General features: G+C 39.1%; 2 protein-coding genes across 11 annotated transcripts in view; one reads left to right on the top strand and one right to left on the bottom strand.

The window, feature by feature from the left end:
- The window catches only part of slc4a3 (solute carrier family 4 member 3), an 84,841-nt gene extending 72,933 nt beyond the window's left edge, over positions 1–11,908 (top strand). For 9 of the 10 annotated variants that reach the window (XM_085249770.1, XM_085249768.1, XM_085249767.1 and 6 more), the window contains 3 exons: positions 235–404; positions 2,132–2,305; positions 5,200–11,908. In XM_085249770.1, coding sequence (XP_085105896.1) covers positions 235–404; positions 2,132–2,305; positions 5,200–5,277 — 422 coding nt within the window. In that variant the 3' untranslated portion in view covers positions 5,278–11,908. The remainder of the gene's footprint in view (positions 1–234; positions 405–2,131; positions 2,306–5,199) is intronic. The other variant, XM_085249772.1, reaches the window with a different exon arrangement.
- A 1,152-nt stretch (positions 11,909–13,060) lies between these two features.
- Positions 13,061–18,328, bottom strand: LOC146557194 (receptor activity-modifying protein 1). Its single transcript, XM_085249777.1, has 4 exons — positions 18,010–18,328; positions 16,578–16,623; positions 15,462–15,600; positions 13,061–13,514 (listed from the first exon to the last, which is right to left on the bottom strand). Exons 2-4 carry the CDS (start codon positions 16,618–16,620, stop codon positions 13,280–13,282), a joined length of 417 nt encoding a protein of 138 aa, XP_085105903.1. The 5' UTR covers positions 16,621–16,623; positions 18,010–18,328; the 3' UTR covers positions 13,061–13,279.
- Positions 18,329–19,949: the final 1,621 nt, after the last annotated feature.

Below are 19,949 nucleotides of genomic sequence, written 5' to 3'. Positions count from 1 at the left end.
AATGCTGTTTGGATTAGGAAGAAGACTGTTTGGATTAGCCCTCAGAGTATCTTAACCAAGGCATCTGAAGAGGGAGTGTGTTTCTAATAAAAGGCACGACAGCGTGTTTGTTTTTAAGGGCCGTTCCCGTTCCCTTGTTGAATGAATAATTTTCTCCACAGTTGCCAGTTATTGTGCACGCATGCAGTAAAATCATGTTAAAAGTCCCCCTTTAAATCCCTGTTTGCCCATCAGGTATGTCCATAGTGATGACAGATATTCTCCGCCTCATCCCTCTGGCTGTGCTCTTCGGGATCTTCCTGTACATGGGGGTCACCTCTCTGACGGGCATCCAGCTGTACGAACGCATAACGCTTATGGTCACGCCTGCCAAGCACCACCCGGACCACATCTACGTCACCAAGGTAGCACACGCAATAGCAGTGTTTACATGCCCTCTGCTCTATTATGAGCGGTAACATGGAGAAACCAAAGCCAGCAGAGCAGCAACTGCGGGACCAAAATGACGTCCGTCCTCAGCGTTTGAGTTAAATCAAAAGAAAAACAGAGAGGCTTAGATGCTGAGAGTCAGAGACATACTACAACGTCACAGTGGATAATGACAAATCCCAATGAAAACCATGCACACCAGATTTCTGGTTTAAAGTCCTGGTTTCGAAAGAGTTTTTTCCTGGAGTTTGGACCCAAATCTGAGAGTAACCTCAACAGTTTAGGGAAAAGCACAGTTCATTTTCTGGCCATCTGGTTACTAATTCATCCATTCCTCTTATTTCACCTGCAGCTGTCAGACTATAGCATAGTTTTATCTACTCTTTGTATTACTGGTGTCAAACCATTTACATCTGTAATTTAAAACATCTAATTCAAATATTAAAGCAAAAAAAATCAGAAAAGATAAAAATAAAAACTAGATTCTAGAAAAATGTCTTAATTTTAGTCTTTTAGCGTTACTTCATGTCGTGTTGTGCTGTATTCTAAAACCTTGTAAATTTTGCCTCCCGTAAATCATTCAGTATTTATATTGCATCAGCTGGCTATAGCATTGCCTCAAAATGCTTTATATTAAAAGGTAAAGATCCTGCAATACTCGAGAGAGTCTTCTATAAGAAGACACATCCTCCTCTGTCACACCAACCCTCTGCATGTCCTCCTTCACTACATCCATGAACCTCTGGATGAAGCTCCGTCTTCAACATCCTTTGCCCAATATATTGTTGCTGAAATTTGAAATAAATTAAGGCGCACACAGCCAGGCTGTCTTTATGAGTTTCATTACTTTTGTTAAGCGGTCAAACAGCACAGGCAATGTGACAGTAGCCTGCATCTTTATAGAGACGGGTTATCTCTCTGCCATGGTCACAGAATACTTTGTGTAATAAAAAAATAACTCGTACATCAACATGTGATATATCTGGAAAATAGCAAAGCTCCGATATTGTCAGGTCAGCTAATCTTAACACCATCAAACCAACTTAACACCTTCAACTCAAAAACATAACCTCTTTTTCTAAAGTTGCTGTGTTTACATGTGCAGCAGATTACCTAGATGTTAAAAAAACAGTTATAACTGGGATGTAGTGGGATCTTGATGTACACACAGCAGCAGTGCGTGAAAACACACACTCTCCATGGGACTACATAGTAGGATTGTATTTCATGTCTTACCAGAAACTTAAACAGCACGTCCTCAAGTGCGCAGATGCTTGCTCTCTCTATTATTTTTTTTTAACAGCACAGTTTCCAACCTAATAGCTCACGTAGAAAAGCTTAGATCTTGTTATGTAGGGAACACTCCCTGCTAACATGTCTCCCATTCACAGCCAGAGCAACTTTGCAGCTGCTTATCGTGATAACTTGCAATAAAGCCTATGAGACTGTAAATAAATTACAACCATTCCCATGTCTTAAAATCCAATCTTAATGGCTTTGTAATTCAAAATTTTCCCTGGTGAATTTCTTAAAAAAAGAGAGACAGAAAATCTAACCCTCATGCATGTTTAAAAAAAGATTAGATGCAGAATTTTCCACTAGATGGAGCCAAAAATGTGATTTGTGCATCTCTGGATATATCTGTCTGTGCTGTAATTTCCTGGTTTCTAACCCTCTGACCAATATGTGTGTGTTTCTTCAGGTGAAGACATGGCGCATGAACATGTTTACCATCACCCAGCTGGCATGCATCGTGGCTCTGTGGGTAGTGAAGTCTACTGCGGCCTCCCTGGCGTTCCCCTTCGTCCTCATCATGACGGTGCCGCTGCGACGCCTCATCCTCTCCAGGATCTTCGAGGAGCGTGAGCTCCAGGCGGTAAGTTTAGGTAGCAGAGGCTTTCCGAGAATGTTTGCCACAATCATCCGATCCCACATAGCCTCGAGATACTTACTGTATACGGCAAATTTAAAATTCAGCGGACGTTTGCATGTTTTTATATCGGTCTAATACTGACTTGCAGGGCTTGAAACAAATTTGACCCCTGACAGTTCTGATGATTATTTTTGCCCCTGTGATCATTTCATCCAAATCATTTCAAGACATACGCAGATATTGCTTTTTGCTTTTGGGTTTCATGTTTTCTTGGACAGATCCACCTAAACCCATACATGTCATCACTGTCAAATTAAAACCTTCCATTTCCTAAATGTCAACTTTTTAAGAGCAAGAAAATAAGCTTATTCTTAACATGACCACCGTTCATGTGTTCTCATGAACCCTCTGCGCTGCAGAATTGCCCCAAACCACCTAAAGGACTGGCAAAAGTTGAAAATTGCCAAAGCTGAACCTCCTTGACGTCAAATCCTCCACTCCCTCGAACCTTCACCCTTGTATGAACTCCATAATAAATGTTCCTGTTTCACATTCTTTGCTTTGCTTTTCTGCACTATAGACAATTGGTAAACCAAAGAAAGTCAAAGGGGAAAAATGGCCTTGTAGCTCTGGTTTGTCTCATGTTCACATTAGTGGATGAAATAATGTGAACCTGAGGGAAAGTCATTCCTAGAAAAACTTCTAATGATCCATGTATGGGAAATGCAAATTAAAAAAACAAAACAAAAAAGAAAACTACTAAGTACATGATTTGGACCTTTGCTAGTCAAGATTGACACATACCATCAATGATTTTCTACAATAATTCCATAAATATAACCTAAATCCCAAAAAAGTGGAAACAGTTTGTAAAATGTTAATAAAAACAGAATGCAGCGATCTGCAGATCTCATAAATAAATCCATATTTTCTTCACATGGGAATATAAAAAAACATATCAAAGGTTTACATTTTCCTGTGTTGCTGCATTTTCTTGCTTCCAGAAAAATACTAGCTCAGTCTGAATCTGACACATCTCAAAAACGATGGGACAAAGGCAACAAAAAACTGGGAAAGTAAGTGGCACTAAAAAGAAACAGCTGGAGGAACATTTTGCAAGTAATTAGGTTAACTGGCAACTGGTCGGTTACATGACTGAATAAAAGGGAATTGTGGAACACTCTCAGAATAATATTCCTCAGTGTAAAATTGTGAAGCCATATGCAAACATGATCCAGAAACACGCTTCTCTGGGCCAAGGCTCATTTAAAATGGACTGAGGCAAAGTGGGAAACTGTTCTGTGGTCAGACGAATCAAGATTTGAAATTCTTTTTGGACAACATAGACGCTGCATCCTCTGAACTAAAGTGGAGAGGGAACCTCTGGCTGGTTATTGGTTCAAAAGCCTGCATTTCCGATTCTAGGGGGATGTATGAGTGCCTTAGTTTGCACATCTGGAAAGTCACCATAGGGTATATACAACTTTTAGAGCAACTACACTACCATCCAGACAATGTCTTTTTGAGAAGGCCTTGCTTATTTCAGCAAGACAATGCTAAAGTGCATACTTCATACCTTTACAAGACCTTTCTGAAACATTTGGGACATGATGGAAAATACAACAAAGCAGGCCCAGGACTGTTAAGCAGCTAGAATCCTCTATCAGACAAGAATGAGACAACATTCCTTTCCCAAAAGTCCAGCATCTGCTCTCCTGAGTTCATTTACAGACTGATGTAAAAAGACGATGAGACGCTACAAAGTGGTAAACATGTACCTGTCCCAACTTTCTCGAGATATATTGCTGCCATCAAACTCAAAATGACCGTATGACCTTGAAATGGTCATTTTTTTCTCAATTTAAACATTTGTATTTTTTCTGTGTTCTATAGTTCACAAAATATGGGTTTGAGATTTGCAGATCATTGCGTTTTCTATGTAGTTAAAATTACAGCATTCCAATGTCTTTTTTGGTTTTTTTGAACTGGGGATTGCAATTGTTTCACGAATGTTCTTCTTGTTACCACATTTTCCAATAACGACCTATAACTCAGTTCTAAACTGTATATAAAGAAAAAGAATAAAATAAAAATAAAAGCAGACGTTTTAAAAAATGTCTTACTTTTGTCTATATGTTAAACATAATTTGAAAGCCTGCACCTGTGATGCTAAATTGGCTAATGCAGATTAACACAGAAAATTAGATAGACATTACTGTAGTCTGCTTCTTCAAGATTTGGTGACTTTTAAACAGTCAGGCTAGCTTTTTCCATCTGTTTCTGTCTTTGTGTTTAATTTAGGTTAAGTTGCTGCCCGTTGCTATTTGAACTCGCTAAAAAGTCAATAATAGCTGAGCAGTGGTAAACCTTGAAAAAGTTATACGCAAACCAGAAACCTTCAGATTAAAAGTTGTGCCTCGCCACCGCAGCCAACAATTATCAAAAGATGCAGCTTTTATTTTAAAGGTTAATGTTTTCTGTTTCCAGAAAACAGTTTGTGTCACGCTTTTCCTAATTTCACCATTGCTAGCAGAGTACCTAGCGGCAGCAAATGCCATCAACCTTCAGCAACCACTTGCCAAGTGGTCAGGGAATACATGACTGGCAGATGGTTGCCGGCTGGTCTCTTGGGCTCTGTGCTAAAGCCTTAGCTTGTGAAAAGCAGCCTATTTTTTTTCAGGCATTGATCTTAGAGGCACTAATTGCTGTGTATAATTAACAGAGTACTGCTCAGTCAAAATGCATGCATTGCTGTATTTAAATTATGAATAAACAATGATGGTGTCAGTGTGCTAGTTTATTCCACAGCATTGTTTTAATTGGCAGCGCTAAACTATGCTTAATTTGTCCAGAATGAACATTAAATGAAAATAATAAGGTATTTCAACCCTTTGCAGCTGGATTGTGATGAAGATTCGCCCAACTTTGATGAAGATGGACGAGATGAGTACAATGAGATCCACATGCTTGTATAAATTTAAGCTGGAACCAGCTAAAAGGATCACCTACACCCTGCAGGTCTGTCCGATCGGAGGAAGCAAATCTTGGAAACCTCATTGTCTCTGGATAGCAAGAGGAGCTTCTGCAATGGTGTTTGTAAAATATACAGAATCTATAGCTGGATAAGCACTTTTTACCTTTATTTAATCCATTTTTTTAAAAGCACATCTAATGTTAGATCTTTGTGGTGGTGTCGATGTCTTAACCCTGACAGAAATAGCTCTGAATGCATACCTGAAGTGGACTATACCAAATCTAGCAGCATACATAACTTATATGAACTCTTTTTACCTGATGTCTCCCTTTAATTAGTCTGCAGGTTCTGGGCATAAGTGCAATGATAGTGGGGACCTTTAGGACTGCAGCAGGCTTGATTAATTCAGGCTTATTTTGGGACTGATCTGTGAGAAAGGAAAGATTTTCTTTAATGAGGAGAGGATTTCAATCAAACTTAATAATGTTTTCAGATGAACTTTCTCTAAATGTAAAGCCTTCAATTGGTTTTACTGCCTCTGTTGTTAAACTGCCTTTTTCCTTTGTATTACTGCCTTTGTCTATAGGTTGCAATGGTGTGCAAACAAGGAGTTAAGTCAGTCCTTTTCCTTTCTGTACAGACTTGTAGGAAAAAAAGGTCACGTTTCTCTGCCAACCCAGCTCCCTGGCACAAGTCCTCATCTCTAAATGTAGTCTCCCGTGAATCCAAAATCCCCTAGAGACTGTGCCTCTTCATGGGCTGCCACTGTACTTTTTTTAAGGTGATTAATGCCCTCCACTGATCCCATTATTATGACCTTGGATGTATAAGTAAATAGCTAACATGGTCTAAACCTATTTTTCTACTTTGTTGTATCTATTTATTTTGTGACCTTTTGGACTTAACGCTATACCATGTTCTTAGTGGTATTTAGATTTCGGATAGCTTAAGCTACTGTTAGAGTTAGTGTAAAATATAAAGAACATTGTGTAGAGTGACACGTTAAAAACAGAAAAATGTGTCTTTATTTGAAGTATCTGTCAGTTTTTTGCTAAATTTGGTATATTTTTTAAGAGATGTCATGAATAATGCACTTGGCTAACACAGACACGATAGTACTGAAAATGTTGGGGAGCATTTAAACATTTGCAGGATGCATGAAGGTTGCATTGCACAGACTGACTGTGAGCTTGGGATTGTAATTTACCATCTATTTTTAGAGTTATCCTATATTGCAACGGACACCTGCTGCTTCAATAGGTACACCTGTTCATCTCTTTGTTATCGCAAATCTAATCAGTCAATCGTACTGCAGCAACTGCAGTAATGTATGTATGCATATAGACAGGTCAAGATGACTTCTTGAAATTTGTCCAAGCATCACATTTGGGAAGAAAGGTGTTTTTAAGTGACTTTAAATGTGACATGGTAGTCAGTGATAGGCAGTCTGGTCCGAGTATTTCCGAAACTGCTGATTTGCTAGGATTTTCCCACAAAACCATCTCAAGGGTTTACACAGAATGGTCTGAAAAAGACCATTCTGTTCTCTTTCTGGGTGAAAATGCATAGCTGATGCCAGAGGTCAGAGGAGATTCTGCTTTGAGTTGATAGGAAGGCAGCAGTAGCTAAATTAACTGCTCATTGCAGCCAAGGTATGCAGAAGAACATCTTGGAATGAACAGCATATTGAACCTTGAATCGGATGAGCTACAACAGCAGAAGACCAAAAACCTCAAAATCCCTCCGCCAGATCTCAAAAGGGGGTCCAACCTGGTACTACCTAAGGTGTACCTAATAAAGTGTAGTTTTGACACATGCACATTTTCAGAAACCTTTCTTATTTCATGCTACACAGAAACACATAACAGCTGCTGTACATAAAACAACAAAAAGATCAAACTAATTCATTAATTAGTGTTGGAAATTGGTGTGATTTTACTATATTTGGCTCAATGGTCCATTTACGGTCAGCAATTAAAAGCTTAGGAACTGAAAGAAGAAGCTTCACATTTAGATGTTTTGAGGATATTCACTGTCTGGTTCACCAAACATTAGGATTATAAAGTTTATTCGTATTGATTTAAAATAGACGGGAGTTGTTGAATACAACAAAAAAAGTGAGCACATTGGGTTCTGGTCTTTTTCCATGTTTGCATTCGGTGGCTCCCTTGCTTTCATCACTGACACACTCGGGAAGCGTCAGCTGAGTCCTGGGGATTCTAACTGGGTGGATATCTGCAGAAAGTCAGCAATTGTCTGCTGTTTTTTCTTACAATATCTTGATGGCACACTCTTTGATCACATTCAGTGAAAGTGGAAAAGAACAGCAGAGATGATTGAACCCAAACCCAAATTCCTCACTCTGGGGGATGCTTGGCAAAAAGGTTAATTCAACATGAAAGTCTGTTTCTTTGCACTGTTACTACCAAAATGTATGTACTGCTAACATTTAGTCTATGAACCTTTTAAAAGAAAACAGTGCATAGTAAGTTAGGAGAGAGAGAGACTGCTTGGCAGCTGAAGAGGTTTCTATAAATTACTGGCAAACAAGGCCAAAACCCCACTATAAACATACTTTAAATGGTCAGCAATGTACTGTTGTTCATCTTATTTCACATAACCATGCCCTATATTATGAGCCATGCAAAGATTCAGTCTCAGGGGAAACTGACCTTTGATCTGTAAATATTGCTCCCCAGCCTTTAGTTTGTTGCCTCTTTGTGTAAATAAAGCGGTCAAGGCAATCCGGCGCTTGCTATGTAAAAAACTATGGCTTACAGTCCCGGCTTTTATGTTGTACAATGTAGGAAAAAGAGGTCAAGTGCGTAGAATTATGTGTTTACTCCAGTGAAGTGACATAGAAGTTTAACGGTAAATGAATCTCTCTTTCCCCCCTAGATTGTTCTCTGTAGGCCTGCACTTGAAGCTCCACTTTGATGTGAAGCGTACACCTGCTGCAGTCTGTATTTAATTCTTCAGCTCCCCGAGTTAATGAGTAACACAATGTGCTTTGAATTAGCACTCTGTAGCAGTTTCATTTAAAATGGGCTGCGTTATTAATGGACCTTTTCAACCATGTGTTTATGTTTCAGGAGTTTACAGAGACTGGAATGGCAAACTGAGGGCAGAGACAGTGAGGTATTTTCTTCATTATACCCACCCCTATCCGTATTCGTGACATTATTGAATGTTTGCCTCTGACTGAGTGTGTTTTTAGGGGCAGGAACTTGATTTATGGAAGTTCACTAATGACACAACTATGAGTGGTCACCATGTTAGAAAGCGCACTGCCAAATAATTTTGCAAAAAAAATGAAAAAACTATTTTTGTTGTTGATGTTTTGGGTTTTTTTTTTTTTAACTCTTTTTTTTTTTTTTTGTGTGACATTTATGTATTTTTTGTAACCTAGAATTATTCTAATATTGTATAAATTTAAAAAGTGTAAACTCTAGATTGCCCTGAGTAAGCAAGCATCCCTCATATTTTCTGCCTTACAGACAATTTTTTCAGTTTGTATTCATCTCATTTACAAGGACGACAGTTCATTTGAAATAATGAATACTGAAAAGAAATTTAGCAAGCAGCATTTGGATGGTATTGTGGCAAAAACAATGTGTAATGACCATTTTTAAACACCACGGCCAACCAAAGAATTATTGCTTCCTATGTCCATTTCTTTATAACCCCAATGTCCCAATCTTCCGCTGGCTTCTTCCAGCAGGCTAACACACCATGTCACAAAGCTCAAGTGATCTTAAACTAGAGTTCAGCTATCACTCTAATTGAGCACCTTTGGGATGCAGTGCAATGGGAGATGGTAGATGTGCAGCCAACAAATCTGCAGTAACTGTGCAAAGCTATGCTATCATGTCAGTCTGAACCAAAAATCTCAGAGGAATGTTTCCACCACCTATTTGAATCTGTGCAATGAAAGATTAGGCCAGCTCTGAAGGCAAAATTGGGTCCAACCTGTTAATAGCAAGGTGTACCTAATGAAGTGACCAGTAAGTGTATAGTTTTATTTAGAAAATGAAAAGCATTTATAAATCTTTTCAGGCAGACTAACATTGTTTAATAGTTTGTTGAAAGCTTACATTTGTTCTATGTCTAATAGTTTTGTCAATATTTAACTTCCATACCTAAAAAGCACACACTAATGTTAGTTGTACACAGAGCACTAAGTGCATTACTATGAGAGACTAAGAGTAGATGCTGTACAGCCAGCTGTGAGTGGCTGAGAACATGAGAATCAAAAGGGGGGTAAAGATTTTATTTTTTAAAGTAAAATGCCTTGTTGGTGCCATTAATAACTAAATATGCAGTGAAAGCTTTGATAGTTCATTTTTTAGCCAAAGTTGTTGTTTGTCAACAATGCTGTGCTGATTCGACCTGTGATGGTGAAAGAGGCTCTGAGGTGTATGCCCGATACAAGTGTGTGTGTGTGTGTGTGACACGAGCTGCTGTGTCTGTGGAGCCCACAGCCTAAAAAGAACCAGCAAACTTACCAAAACATCCTTTCAGTATTTACACAAGAGAAAAAGTGGAATTGTGGGTATTATTAAGATAAGAAAAGGTGTGGCGCTGCCTCTTGGTCCTGTCTGGTGTTGGATGTCAGAACACACGAGATGTAAAGAAAAATCGTTCTGGTCTTTCTGACCCTTAAAGAAAATTCTGTCATGTCAACGTTCTCACGTCACCTCATTTCGTCACCTTATGCCTCAGTGGTAGCAGGCCAGGCCACCCACCCAATTCTAAGACTTAGCTCTGTTATTTTTGAACCAAGACTAATCCACTGTCATCAGCTTGAGTGAAGACATCTGACAAGCTTGGATCTTTAGCATATTGAATAGTGTACTCGGTTTGACTATATATAACGATAAATCAGATACATGTGAAACGAGATTAACTGCTACAAGGAAATGCAGTAATACTGATATTTTCTTAAGAGCAACAGAAATATGGTGGATGCTGAAGGAATGCCACTAATTTTTTTTCTTCTGTCTTTGGTATCAGATTTTCCTCATCTCCTGCTGTAAATTAAATACTATCTCCAGTATTATCCTTTTTTAATCTTCCTTTTTGTGGATAGTATTTTTTTATTCATAGAATAATAATACGTTCAGTTCAGTTCAGTGAGAAACACCTATGATTTTTAAGATTATGCTATTTGTTTATGCCGAAGTCACACTAGGGAAAACTAAATGAACCAGGTCTGGAAACCACTCACAGTCAGTTGTACTCTTCAAAGCAAATTTACTGAGTCCAGACGGTGATAAAAGAGCACTAAGACAGAGTGAGTAGGATGTGGTTTTACCTGTGCAAAATGACGCAAGCACTCTGCAGCCTTGTTTTTAATAGAGGAATGTAATCGGGATACAAGCAGCCGGCAACCACTTGAGTCGAGTGGTTGTCACAGTCGAGTTGTCAAGGAGTTGTCACAGTCGAGTTGCACTCATCTGCACAGACCGACTCTTTCTGTGCTTACAAAATACGCAATGATTATTTGAAAACCTTTGCCAGTCTGAGAGTGATTACAGTGAGTCCCATTCCCACCACGAATAAGTTGTCTCCACTTGGCAACCTGTGCAACTGCCTTCCAGTTGAAAGTGGTCGCCCAGAGGTTGAGGGCGTCACCCACTCAACCTCTGGGTGACCAGTTGGTCGACACCAGTAGTTGCACTTGGTCTTTGACAGCAACAAAGTTCCATGAAATCACATCAACCACCAGTTTTTTTTTTTTAATCATAAGGACTGTTTTTACTCTAGTGTGACTGATCCACGAAAGACAAAACGACTATACGTTTCTCCCAGCACGGTGTAAGCTGCATTTAGCAAGGTTTTAATAAGAGCCAGACCAAAGAACTCTACAACACACAACAGCTAGCGAGTCTCATGATCAGCGGGGTCAGCAGTTAATTGGGACTCCCTGTTATGCACAAGGTGTGTTTTTGGTGGCAAGATTACCTGCTGACAATTAATGGTCCCGTTTTAGAGACCCGCATTAGCAAATTTCGCTTAAATCTGCTTATTAGAGTTAGGCGCTACTTGGTAACTTTACCTGCATGTTGGGGAACAAGGAGTTTGAAGTGGCACTTATTTAATTAACCGGGTGCATCAGGTAACAAATACCAAAAAACACCTTGTGCATAAATGATGCTAGAGTCTTATTAGACATAATATCACCAATTGGCACTCCTGGATCTGAACAGTCTCTAGTTTACCCACCGATTCTTGAGAAAATTCCCCTTTGGCTTAAAAAATTCAACTTGCTTTCTGTTTTTTTGCTGGGCAACTGATCCTCAGTCAGATTAAGAACGCTAGCATCCTTTGCAGATTACAAGGAACCATAAAATTGTTCAAGTATTGAAATCCCCCCAAAACACCTAATGGATCTTTACATTGTTTTACTGACACAGTTTTCTGCATGAGCTCTGCACAACAGTCCTTTTAAGTAGTAATTGGATGAAAAAATAATTAAATGCAGTATGTTTGCATCTGTAGATGACACTTAGGTCATGTGAATACTTTAATAGCAGGTCTGTCTTGCTATGGCTACAAAGAGGTTTTCAAAAAACTGTAAAGCATTATTTTTTTGTCTGAAATAAATATTTATTATGTGTTTCAAATACAAATGGTATTGTTTTTATTTCTGTCAACATAAAAATGATTACAGTATAAACCAGATTACTTCTGCCACACATGGAAGAATAATGGAAGTGAAGAACATTCATTAGGTAAGTGCTCAGTGTATGTTCATTTTACAGACTGTATAATGTGATAAATATGTACTGTATATTTACCAAACAAGTCACAGAGAAATACAGTGTTTGACCTTTGCAGGGAAAAATCACTACAACAATAAAATGGTTACATTTTCATAGATTTCCTCCAGTTGTGTTCATATTTGTTTATGGAGGGTAATATTCAAAACAATGTTATTTTTTAAATAGTAAAATATCTCCTATAATTTTACAGTTGGATGACAAAATCCTGTCAAATGTTGTTTTCTGTGCATTGTGGTTTTGGAACTCAAACATAAAAAACATAGCTTTGTAGATTTAGCCAATGTCCCCCTCAAGACTGCCTTTGTGGGACCTCGGGACGGCTTCCAGCACTTGTATAGAGTGAGCCAGACTAATTACAGGTCATAATGATGATTTATAAAACGAAAAAACATTTTAGAAATACAATTTTTGGTGAAAAAAATAAAAACTGTTCAAGTGCAGAGGCAGCACATAAGGTCAAGAGTGTCTTTTGTAAAAATCTGAGGTGTCTCATGAGAGCATTTGTCAAAAAGGACCTGACCTATAGTGGATGCTTTGTGTGCTGACACTATGAAAGCCACATACCAACACTATGATGGTGACTGGAGATAATGTCAGTCACTAGTCACTAGATGTTGTTCTCTGACATTCTTCTCGAAATATTAAATTTAAGGCTGGAAGTGTTGTTGTTTTAACAAAAGGGAGGACATACAAGTGATCAGAGGAGGAGTTCCAGAGAGAGATCGGAAAACAGCCAGAGCGCTGGAAATGGTGCAGAGGTGCACAGGGATCCTGAAGGGGACAGGGGAATATTTAAAACAGGTGAGATTTTTGCTTTGTTCCACCAAACGTGACCTTTGGGGGATTTGCAGTCATTGTTGCTCAATTTACGACACCCGTTTATAAGCTCCCCTGCAATTTGTCTGCTTGGATAAATACATTTAGGTCCAAAAGAGTCTCAGTTGTACAGTTGTCCTCTCCGTTGCAGTCTTTTGGATCATGAAACTCTTTGTGAACAGCCCAAGATACTTATCCAACCAAACTTAAGTAGTCAGGCGTTTTCACTACTTCATTGAATAGAAAATGTATTTTCTGATTTATGTAAAATGATTCTTTATTAGCTTGAAGTGTCTTCTTCCAGGATGAATTTCCTGAATCTCTGCAACAGAGGTAGCAAGCACAGTTAGCACTGTCAGAACACTGGCTAAAAAAATATTCCAATTTTCCTTCGCTGGGTATTTATGTGTCCCTGGGGGCGATGTGAACACACAGAAGAGGCAGAAAAAGTGTGACAATAATACACGGTGCTATTAACATGATGAGAGTGAAGAGTGGGGGGTCACGAACGTATCCACATAGCGAAAAGTACGTCTGGTGGACCTCCAAGTAAATCTCATCTACCAAAAATCCATAACCCCAACACCGAGTTTTCTTAGCCCAGTCTTCCACACATGTCATCAATTTGTTGTAGTTGCTGCAGAGAAAGAGAGTGAGACTAAAGTCAAGGTGACCCAAAATTACTCAGGCGGTAAAGAATTTCACTTGTAACATTTTTAGGGTGTGTGAAATATGTGCAGCATGAATCTGTAGGCTGAGAATCAGATTCCACGTCAGCACATTCGACATTATTCATACATGTAGCTTTAAGAGTTGGGCCTTAGTCTGCTCGGTGAATCCTTGGAAACCACAAGTCACTAGGGAAAAAGTTATTTTCCACGATTGCAGATTGCTGCAGTCGCCTGTAGCTTTCATAAAACACGCCACCTTTTCATAAAAAGGTTCACTGCTGCTCAGTAGTTGGTAAGTATTTGCACACAAGTCTGTGTCTTCCATGCAAACGGCAGGCAATGGCAACAATCTGCTAGTGACCAAAGTAATCACATGGAAGTTTTTGGTGCAGTAGCATTTTTGCAACCATTTTCACCTAGCGACTAGCAGAGGGATACACATTGTGGTTGTCAGAGGGTCACCGATCAGTCTCTCCACCTGGGTGACTGAGGCCTTAACATTTCAGCTTCCTGTTTCCCGTTTAGCTAACAGTATTGCCAGGCAACAGAGCTGTTATGTGTGTTCTACTGACCACAACACACCCAACTGTCTGCAAACAGACCTTCATTTCATGGGATAACTGAGTAAAGACTTATTAATAAATTAAAAGATCAGGTATGCATGAATTATTTATTTGGCATCATCAGGACAGACCAACCCTCTTTCAGAACCCACCATTAATGCATTTTAAATGGGTCATCAGCACATTTTCATTTATCATTAGGGGAAAATCAGCCATAAGATACCAAATAATATAAACATTGTTTATTTCTTGCAAATGCACTATTAAAATATCCTGATGCCAGTGAAATGTACAGGTGCACTGGTTCAAAAAATGGGAACACATGACTGTGCTGAGTAGGATGTAGCATGAACAAACAACAGCAGATGAATAGAAGCCATGCTTTTTGCCTCAGTTCACCTGGCATGATCATAGATCCATGTCACACAGTTGCATTGCACTTATAGGCGCCTTGTTTATAGGCGCACAAAGCCAAAAACATCAACAGCCTGAGTGTCTTCAAGATTTTTATAAATGGAGAAATCACCCGCTGATGTTTAGGCAGCAGCTTACATTTCAAGTTTAAGCATTAATTTGTCACGTCCTCGGGGCAGAGAAGCAACCGTAGCCTCTCTAAACAAACATAAATCTCGCAACCAGATGTCGCTGCAAAATTTTAGTGTGGAAAAATTCCACCGAGGCTCAATTGAACCTGACAGCCAGAAGCCTGCTCAACAAGCAAGGCTCCTTGTGACGATGGACACTCCACCCTTACACACCATTTAAACTCTACGGTACCTCATCTCCCAAATTATGCTGACAGTAAAATATGGATTATTACAGTCATAATTAAAGTCCACTGCCATCCACTCCAGGTAGCACGGCAAAGACTAAAGTCTCCAGAAACAACTGCTGTCTGGAAATATGAGCCCAAGAGCAATGGTCTCACATGTTTTCATTAGAATATGAGTAATTAAAACTTCGACCGGCATCAAATGTAATGAGACTGGAAAGCATCTGATTTTCCCATGACTAAAGGTTATTATACGTCTTTACTGAAAAGGCAGTAAAAAGAAGTGTCTGTATTTCATTGCAGAGTTCAATGAGTGAAAACACAGGAAGGCTGGATCTTTATCCAGCCTTCCTGTGTTTTCACTCATGTTGAGCTCAGCACAGACTCATGCATTAATGCTTGGTTAATCACACACCACTCATTCAAGTCTTGGAAACTCATGGGAGCCTCTTGTCCAGTTAAATATAACTCATTTGTCTCTCTTATATAAACACACAGAAAAAAAAACCCGACAACTTTATATTAGCTAAATTTAAAAAATAAACAAATGAAGAAGAAAAGAAGAGCCTAACATTTACCTTTGAACCATAGGCCACGGGCACATGTTCTGATAGTCACTTGTCTCCATGCTTTTGTTGAAATCCAACAGGCAGTTGTCAACATTGATGTCAAACAGGTCCTCGTTGCATGGTGGACGGACAGCTTCTGCTGTGATTCCTGAAGAAAATGACATTGCACAACATAGGCGAGAGTCAGCACTGCTGACTCAATTCAGGATAGCGCATATTAATGTTAGAAACACCACTGTTTGCCTGTTCATTTTTTTTGTAATAATTTGGATTCAAATTGGCTTTCAGTTAAATGTAATGAAGGGTTCTTGTGAATTAGAAGATGTATCAGGCCTGGATATATCTTGTAATTCCCCAATTTGAAAACATAAACGTAAAAATCTTCCATCTTCAGCTTTTCAGGGTCTCTATATTTATATTTATTTATTTAAATTATATTTATAGTTCATGTGGTGTCCATAAAGGAAACTTCATTCACACCCCTTTTTTATATGACAAATAATTCTGTCTTCACTGAATCTTGCAAATATATGCATGCAGATGAAATGAATGAAATATTCTAGCTGAAAATCTTTTCTGATGTTGTGTAATTTGTTGAAAATCACACAAAACGAAAGGTACAACTGCCATATGAGTATAATGATAAATAATATTGCATGCAGTGAATGCTGCTGGTTTAATTGTGCCCCCTTTACTCTTTCACTTTGCAAACTGTAGCCAAATATGTGTTGATAGACCATGCAGTAAAACTGAAATATATTATTAGCTCCATTAGCTCCCTTTGCCCTTCAGTGTGACTCCAACATTGCTACAAGCAGCTACATCTAATGCATGTTTGTGGAGCATATTAACATTATTAGAACTCATTGAACTTCCAGATGCTTTTATTTGTCCCTGTGAGACATCTCCACCCCCAACCCAGCCACCCGAGGTTCTCCTTTGCTGGCCCATTTAAAAAAAAAAACCTGGAAACGCTCCCATTTTCCTGTTGTGAATAACTGCTGTTTTGTCTGTCTTGATACATTTAGCTATAAAAACTTTAAAAAAAAAGATTCCTCTAACCCAAATATACCTTTTAAGTTCTCATTTTTGGTCTGCAATGATTGTGTGATTGACTACACTTACCTGCGCAGATGAAGAAGATTGCCAGCAGGTAAGCAGTCAGCATGATCTATTAAAAGATTGTTATGAGAATTCATTAATACACCGAACAACCACTGGTTTACATCCTCAGCATGCACAGAGTGCAGGTGTTTTCAAACTTCCTTGATGGAGCCATCTGCACCAGCGTGACACTTCTCACTTTTTTTGCAGCAAAGTCTCCGACCACCTTGGCTCCTTCACGTTATCAGGCACCTTTACACAGACCAACAGTCTTGTTGTCTCTGGCTCGTATCGAGTCCCCTGAGGAAGTCCAAGTTGTGAAAGAAGGGGTATTTGGTTACACGGTTCCTGTGTAGCTTACTTGCAGCTTCTGAAGATCACACAGTGGCTTAAGGGCTGTTGACAGCACTCATAAGACAGGTAGTGTTCCTGACACTGCAGTGGTTTTGACATTTTTTAGGTGGTGGGTCATCTACACTTGTTAGTTGTGGTTTGCTTCTGATAAGTGATCCATTTCCTTTCTCCCACATTTTGTTTTCCTCCCCGCTGTCTGTCAGGGCCTTGGGGTCACGGTCCCATAAATCCCACCATTCAGCAACTGTGCAAACAGACTGGGTTTTCCTTTTCAACGTTTTTTACGAGATTATTTTTTAGGACCAATTTGCTTCATGCAGTTGAAATGACTGCTGACAAAGTAGTGATAAGCTAAAATAACATTAATAATGCAAGATGGTTTTCAAATGGGGATTTTGTAACAATGTGCCTACTGTGCATGTGTGTTTTTGCTAGTAGGGATAGTCAGATCACTCCTCAGCTCCCTACAAACCTAAATTCTCCATTCTGTTTTTATTCTGTTAATTTGTCTTGTTGAGCTTTACAAAATGACACTTTCTCCAGTTTTGTTTTCTCTGCTTCCTCCCCTCACTGGAGTGTTAATTCCTTGAAATGCACATAATGGTTTCCACATTTGACATTTCTTGTATTTTCTAGTTATGATGCACAATAACAAAGACAAAGAAAAGAGACCCTTTCCTATTTTGTCAGTCTGCATTTAAAAGGTAGATATACATTTAACATTTAAGGTTCCAACTTTCACCTCAATCCCAAGCATACACCTTGAAAGAAAAAAGGATGTGTATGAAGACATGATGTCCATCTGCTTCCTGGACATTCCCACAAACTAATGAATTTATCTCGTGGGAGGAAAAAGTGAAAACAGATGTTGCCATGGAATGTTGAAAAGCATTTTCTTCTCTTTGTATTTTCCTCTCTTATGTGCACATGTGATGTTTGTCCCTCTATAAAAGCACATATACTGTCAGTGATGTAAATGCACGAATTGTTATATTGCAGTTGGTTTTACAACCTATGCGGCGATCCATCCAGCCAACACTTGTAAATCATTTTACGAAACCCAAAACCTATAAAGATAAAAAGTTCTACAGTCACGTACCTCTGTTGTTAACCAGCTGTCGTAGATCCCTGGTGAAAGCGGAACCTGTTGAAGATGCTGCCGATTGTTTACCAGCCAGCTATTAGACGCACGACTTCTCACACAAAGCTTCTGTAGTGATCTGGTGCTGTTTCTTATCGGTGGAACTCGGAGCTAATTGGATTGTGCAACAGAAATGAACAGCCTGCTCCCTTTCCCAGACCAAGCCTGCCTGTTCCCATGCTACCCAAAGGCGTGTTCCAGTCAGAGCCCCCCTAGAGAGACTTTAGCAAAACTCTAAGAGTCAAGAAGCCAGCGCACAGGCACCACCGACACATATTTAACGTAAATGTTTATGCTTTGTGTTAAATCATATTCTTATCCAGCTTCCCAGCAGTGGAAGATGGGGTGGGGTAGGAATTAAGGGGTGGGTTTGTGTGTGCAAAGTCAGCACACACAAACTGAAAGAGACTCACAATCAGAGGAAATTTGTTATTTCCAACTCCAACACACCCCAAGCTTTATGCTTGGGATCTGTTAGTTTTAACTCTGCTTAGAGCTGCCTTTAGATCCCCAATCTAGAGCCAAATTTATAGTTTACCTCTGCTATTTCAAAATGGTTCCTACATTATGTTTTTATGAAGACCCTGATGAAGGCCACAATGCTCAACGCTTCAGTAAAACAGTAACGCTGCTTTATATACCACTAAGTGTTCTACACTCTTCAGACTTTCCTCTCCTTGGCATCTTGGAAGCAGGTGAAGTTCATCCCTGCACTGTCTCTGTTTTTTTTAATTTTTCTTCCCATAAAATTACCCCAACCTTTCCAGCATAATGCTACGTAACGTGTTCAGTGCTCAAACCTGTTGAAATATAAGCTGGTTCTCAAAAGGCAGCAAGACAGAACTGGCTGCACACCACGTGATGATTAAATGGAAAAGAAGTATGAGAACCCTGCACTGGCAAGACATACATCTTCACAGATGCAACCAGAAACTTGGCTTTGCTTATATAGAGCATTTACTGGAGGCCTGTCTTAAAATCAAAGTTTCTTGGATGAGAGGTGAAACATCTTTAAGTAACTTAAAGAAGTCCAGACGCTTTTCTTTCCAAGCTCCTTAGACTGTCTTAAACGTAGCTACTTTTCTCCCAAATTCAAGGATGGCTGTTAGCTTTGATCCCTGGATCCTCCAGCCTGTGTGTCAAAGGGTCTTGAGGCTACAGTCGTTTTGGTTGTTTGTATACAAATAAAAGTTAATTGAGTAAGATTGTGAAATTCAATATGCATTCACTGCTTCCATTAGCGAGCAATCAATAAAAACGGTATTAACAGCATGAAGTACCTTGCTTTGGGCTTTGAGTAATGATGAAAAAGGCTTCATAAATTCCAGTCCATTTACAAAGATATTGGTTGTATCATATAACCGACAATATCAAAACGACAGTGGCAGGTAATTTTGTGTTGCTTTTGCACACAGAACTGTCTTCTGTACTGCGTGGTGCTGTAGACTCTAGAAACCCCCATACATCAAAAAATTGTTAAATGCATGATTAGTGGGATTCAATAAATGTGGTACAAAAGTTAAACAGAATTTCATTGCATATATAACAATCATATTTAAAGTGAAATATAACTATTGTGTCAATAATGAGAATAAATTGTAGTAATTTTGTCAATAATACTTTTGGAATGAAGGGGTGGAATGGTGGCCATCATCTGATATTTTGAGAACAACTTTTCACGACCTAATTTTTGGCAGAATTGATTTTGATACTATCTTAGTAGACTGTTGTTATCAGGCTACTAGATGCTATGGAGAATTCAGCTGTATGGCAAATCCTTTACCTGCATCTGGAGGATGATTTTTGCAAGAGAATCCTCTAAATCTGATCAAGGGTAAGGCATAGATGGCGCCAGTGACCATCTTTCTCTTGGAAGGAGGCAGCTAGCAGGCATGGCT

Source organism: Mchenga conophoros, linkage group LG16, assembly GCF_057382185.1.
Source record: "Mchenga conophoros isolate Kocher_MC1m ecotype Shallow Benthic linkage group LG16, M_conophoros_male_GT1.1, whole genome shotgun sequence".
NCBI lineage: Eukaryota > Metazoa > Chordata > Actinopteri > Cichliformes > Cichlidae > Mchenga > Mchenga conophoros.
This window is presented reverse-complemented; position numbering and strand designations above follow the sequence as displayed.

What these genes read in the sequence shown, in the direction of transcription:
- LOC146557194 (XM_085249777.1), bottom strand. Translation starts at nt 16,620, where the DNA reads ATGCTGACTGCTTACCTGCTGGCAATCTTCTTCATCTGCGCAG. An exon ending in AATCTTCTTCATCTGCGCAG is followed by an intron (nt 15,601 to 16,577) that starts GTAAGTGTAGTC and finishes CATTTTCTTCAG; the next exon opens with GAATCACAGCAGAAGCTGTC. An exon ending in CCGTGGCCTATGGTTCAAAG is followed by an intron (nt 13,515 to 15,461) that starts GTAAATGTTAGG and finishes CTTTCTCTGCAG; the next exon opens with CAACTACAACAAATTGATGA.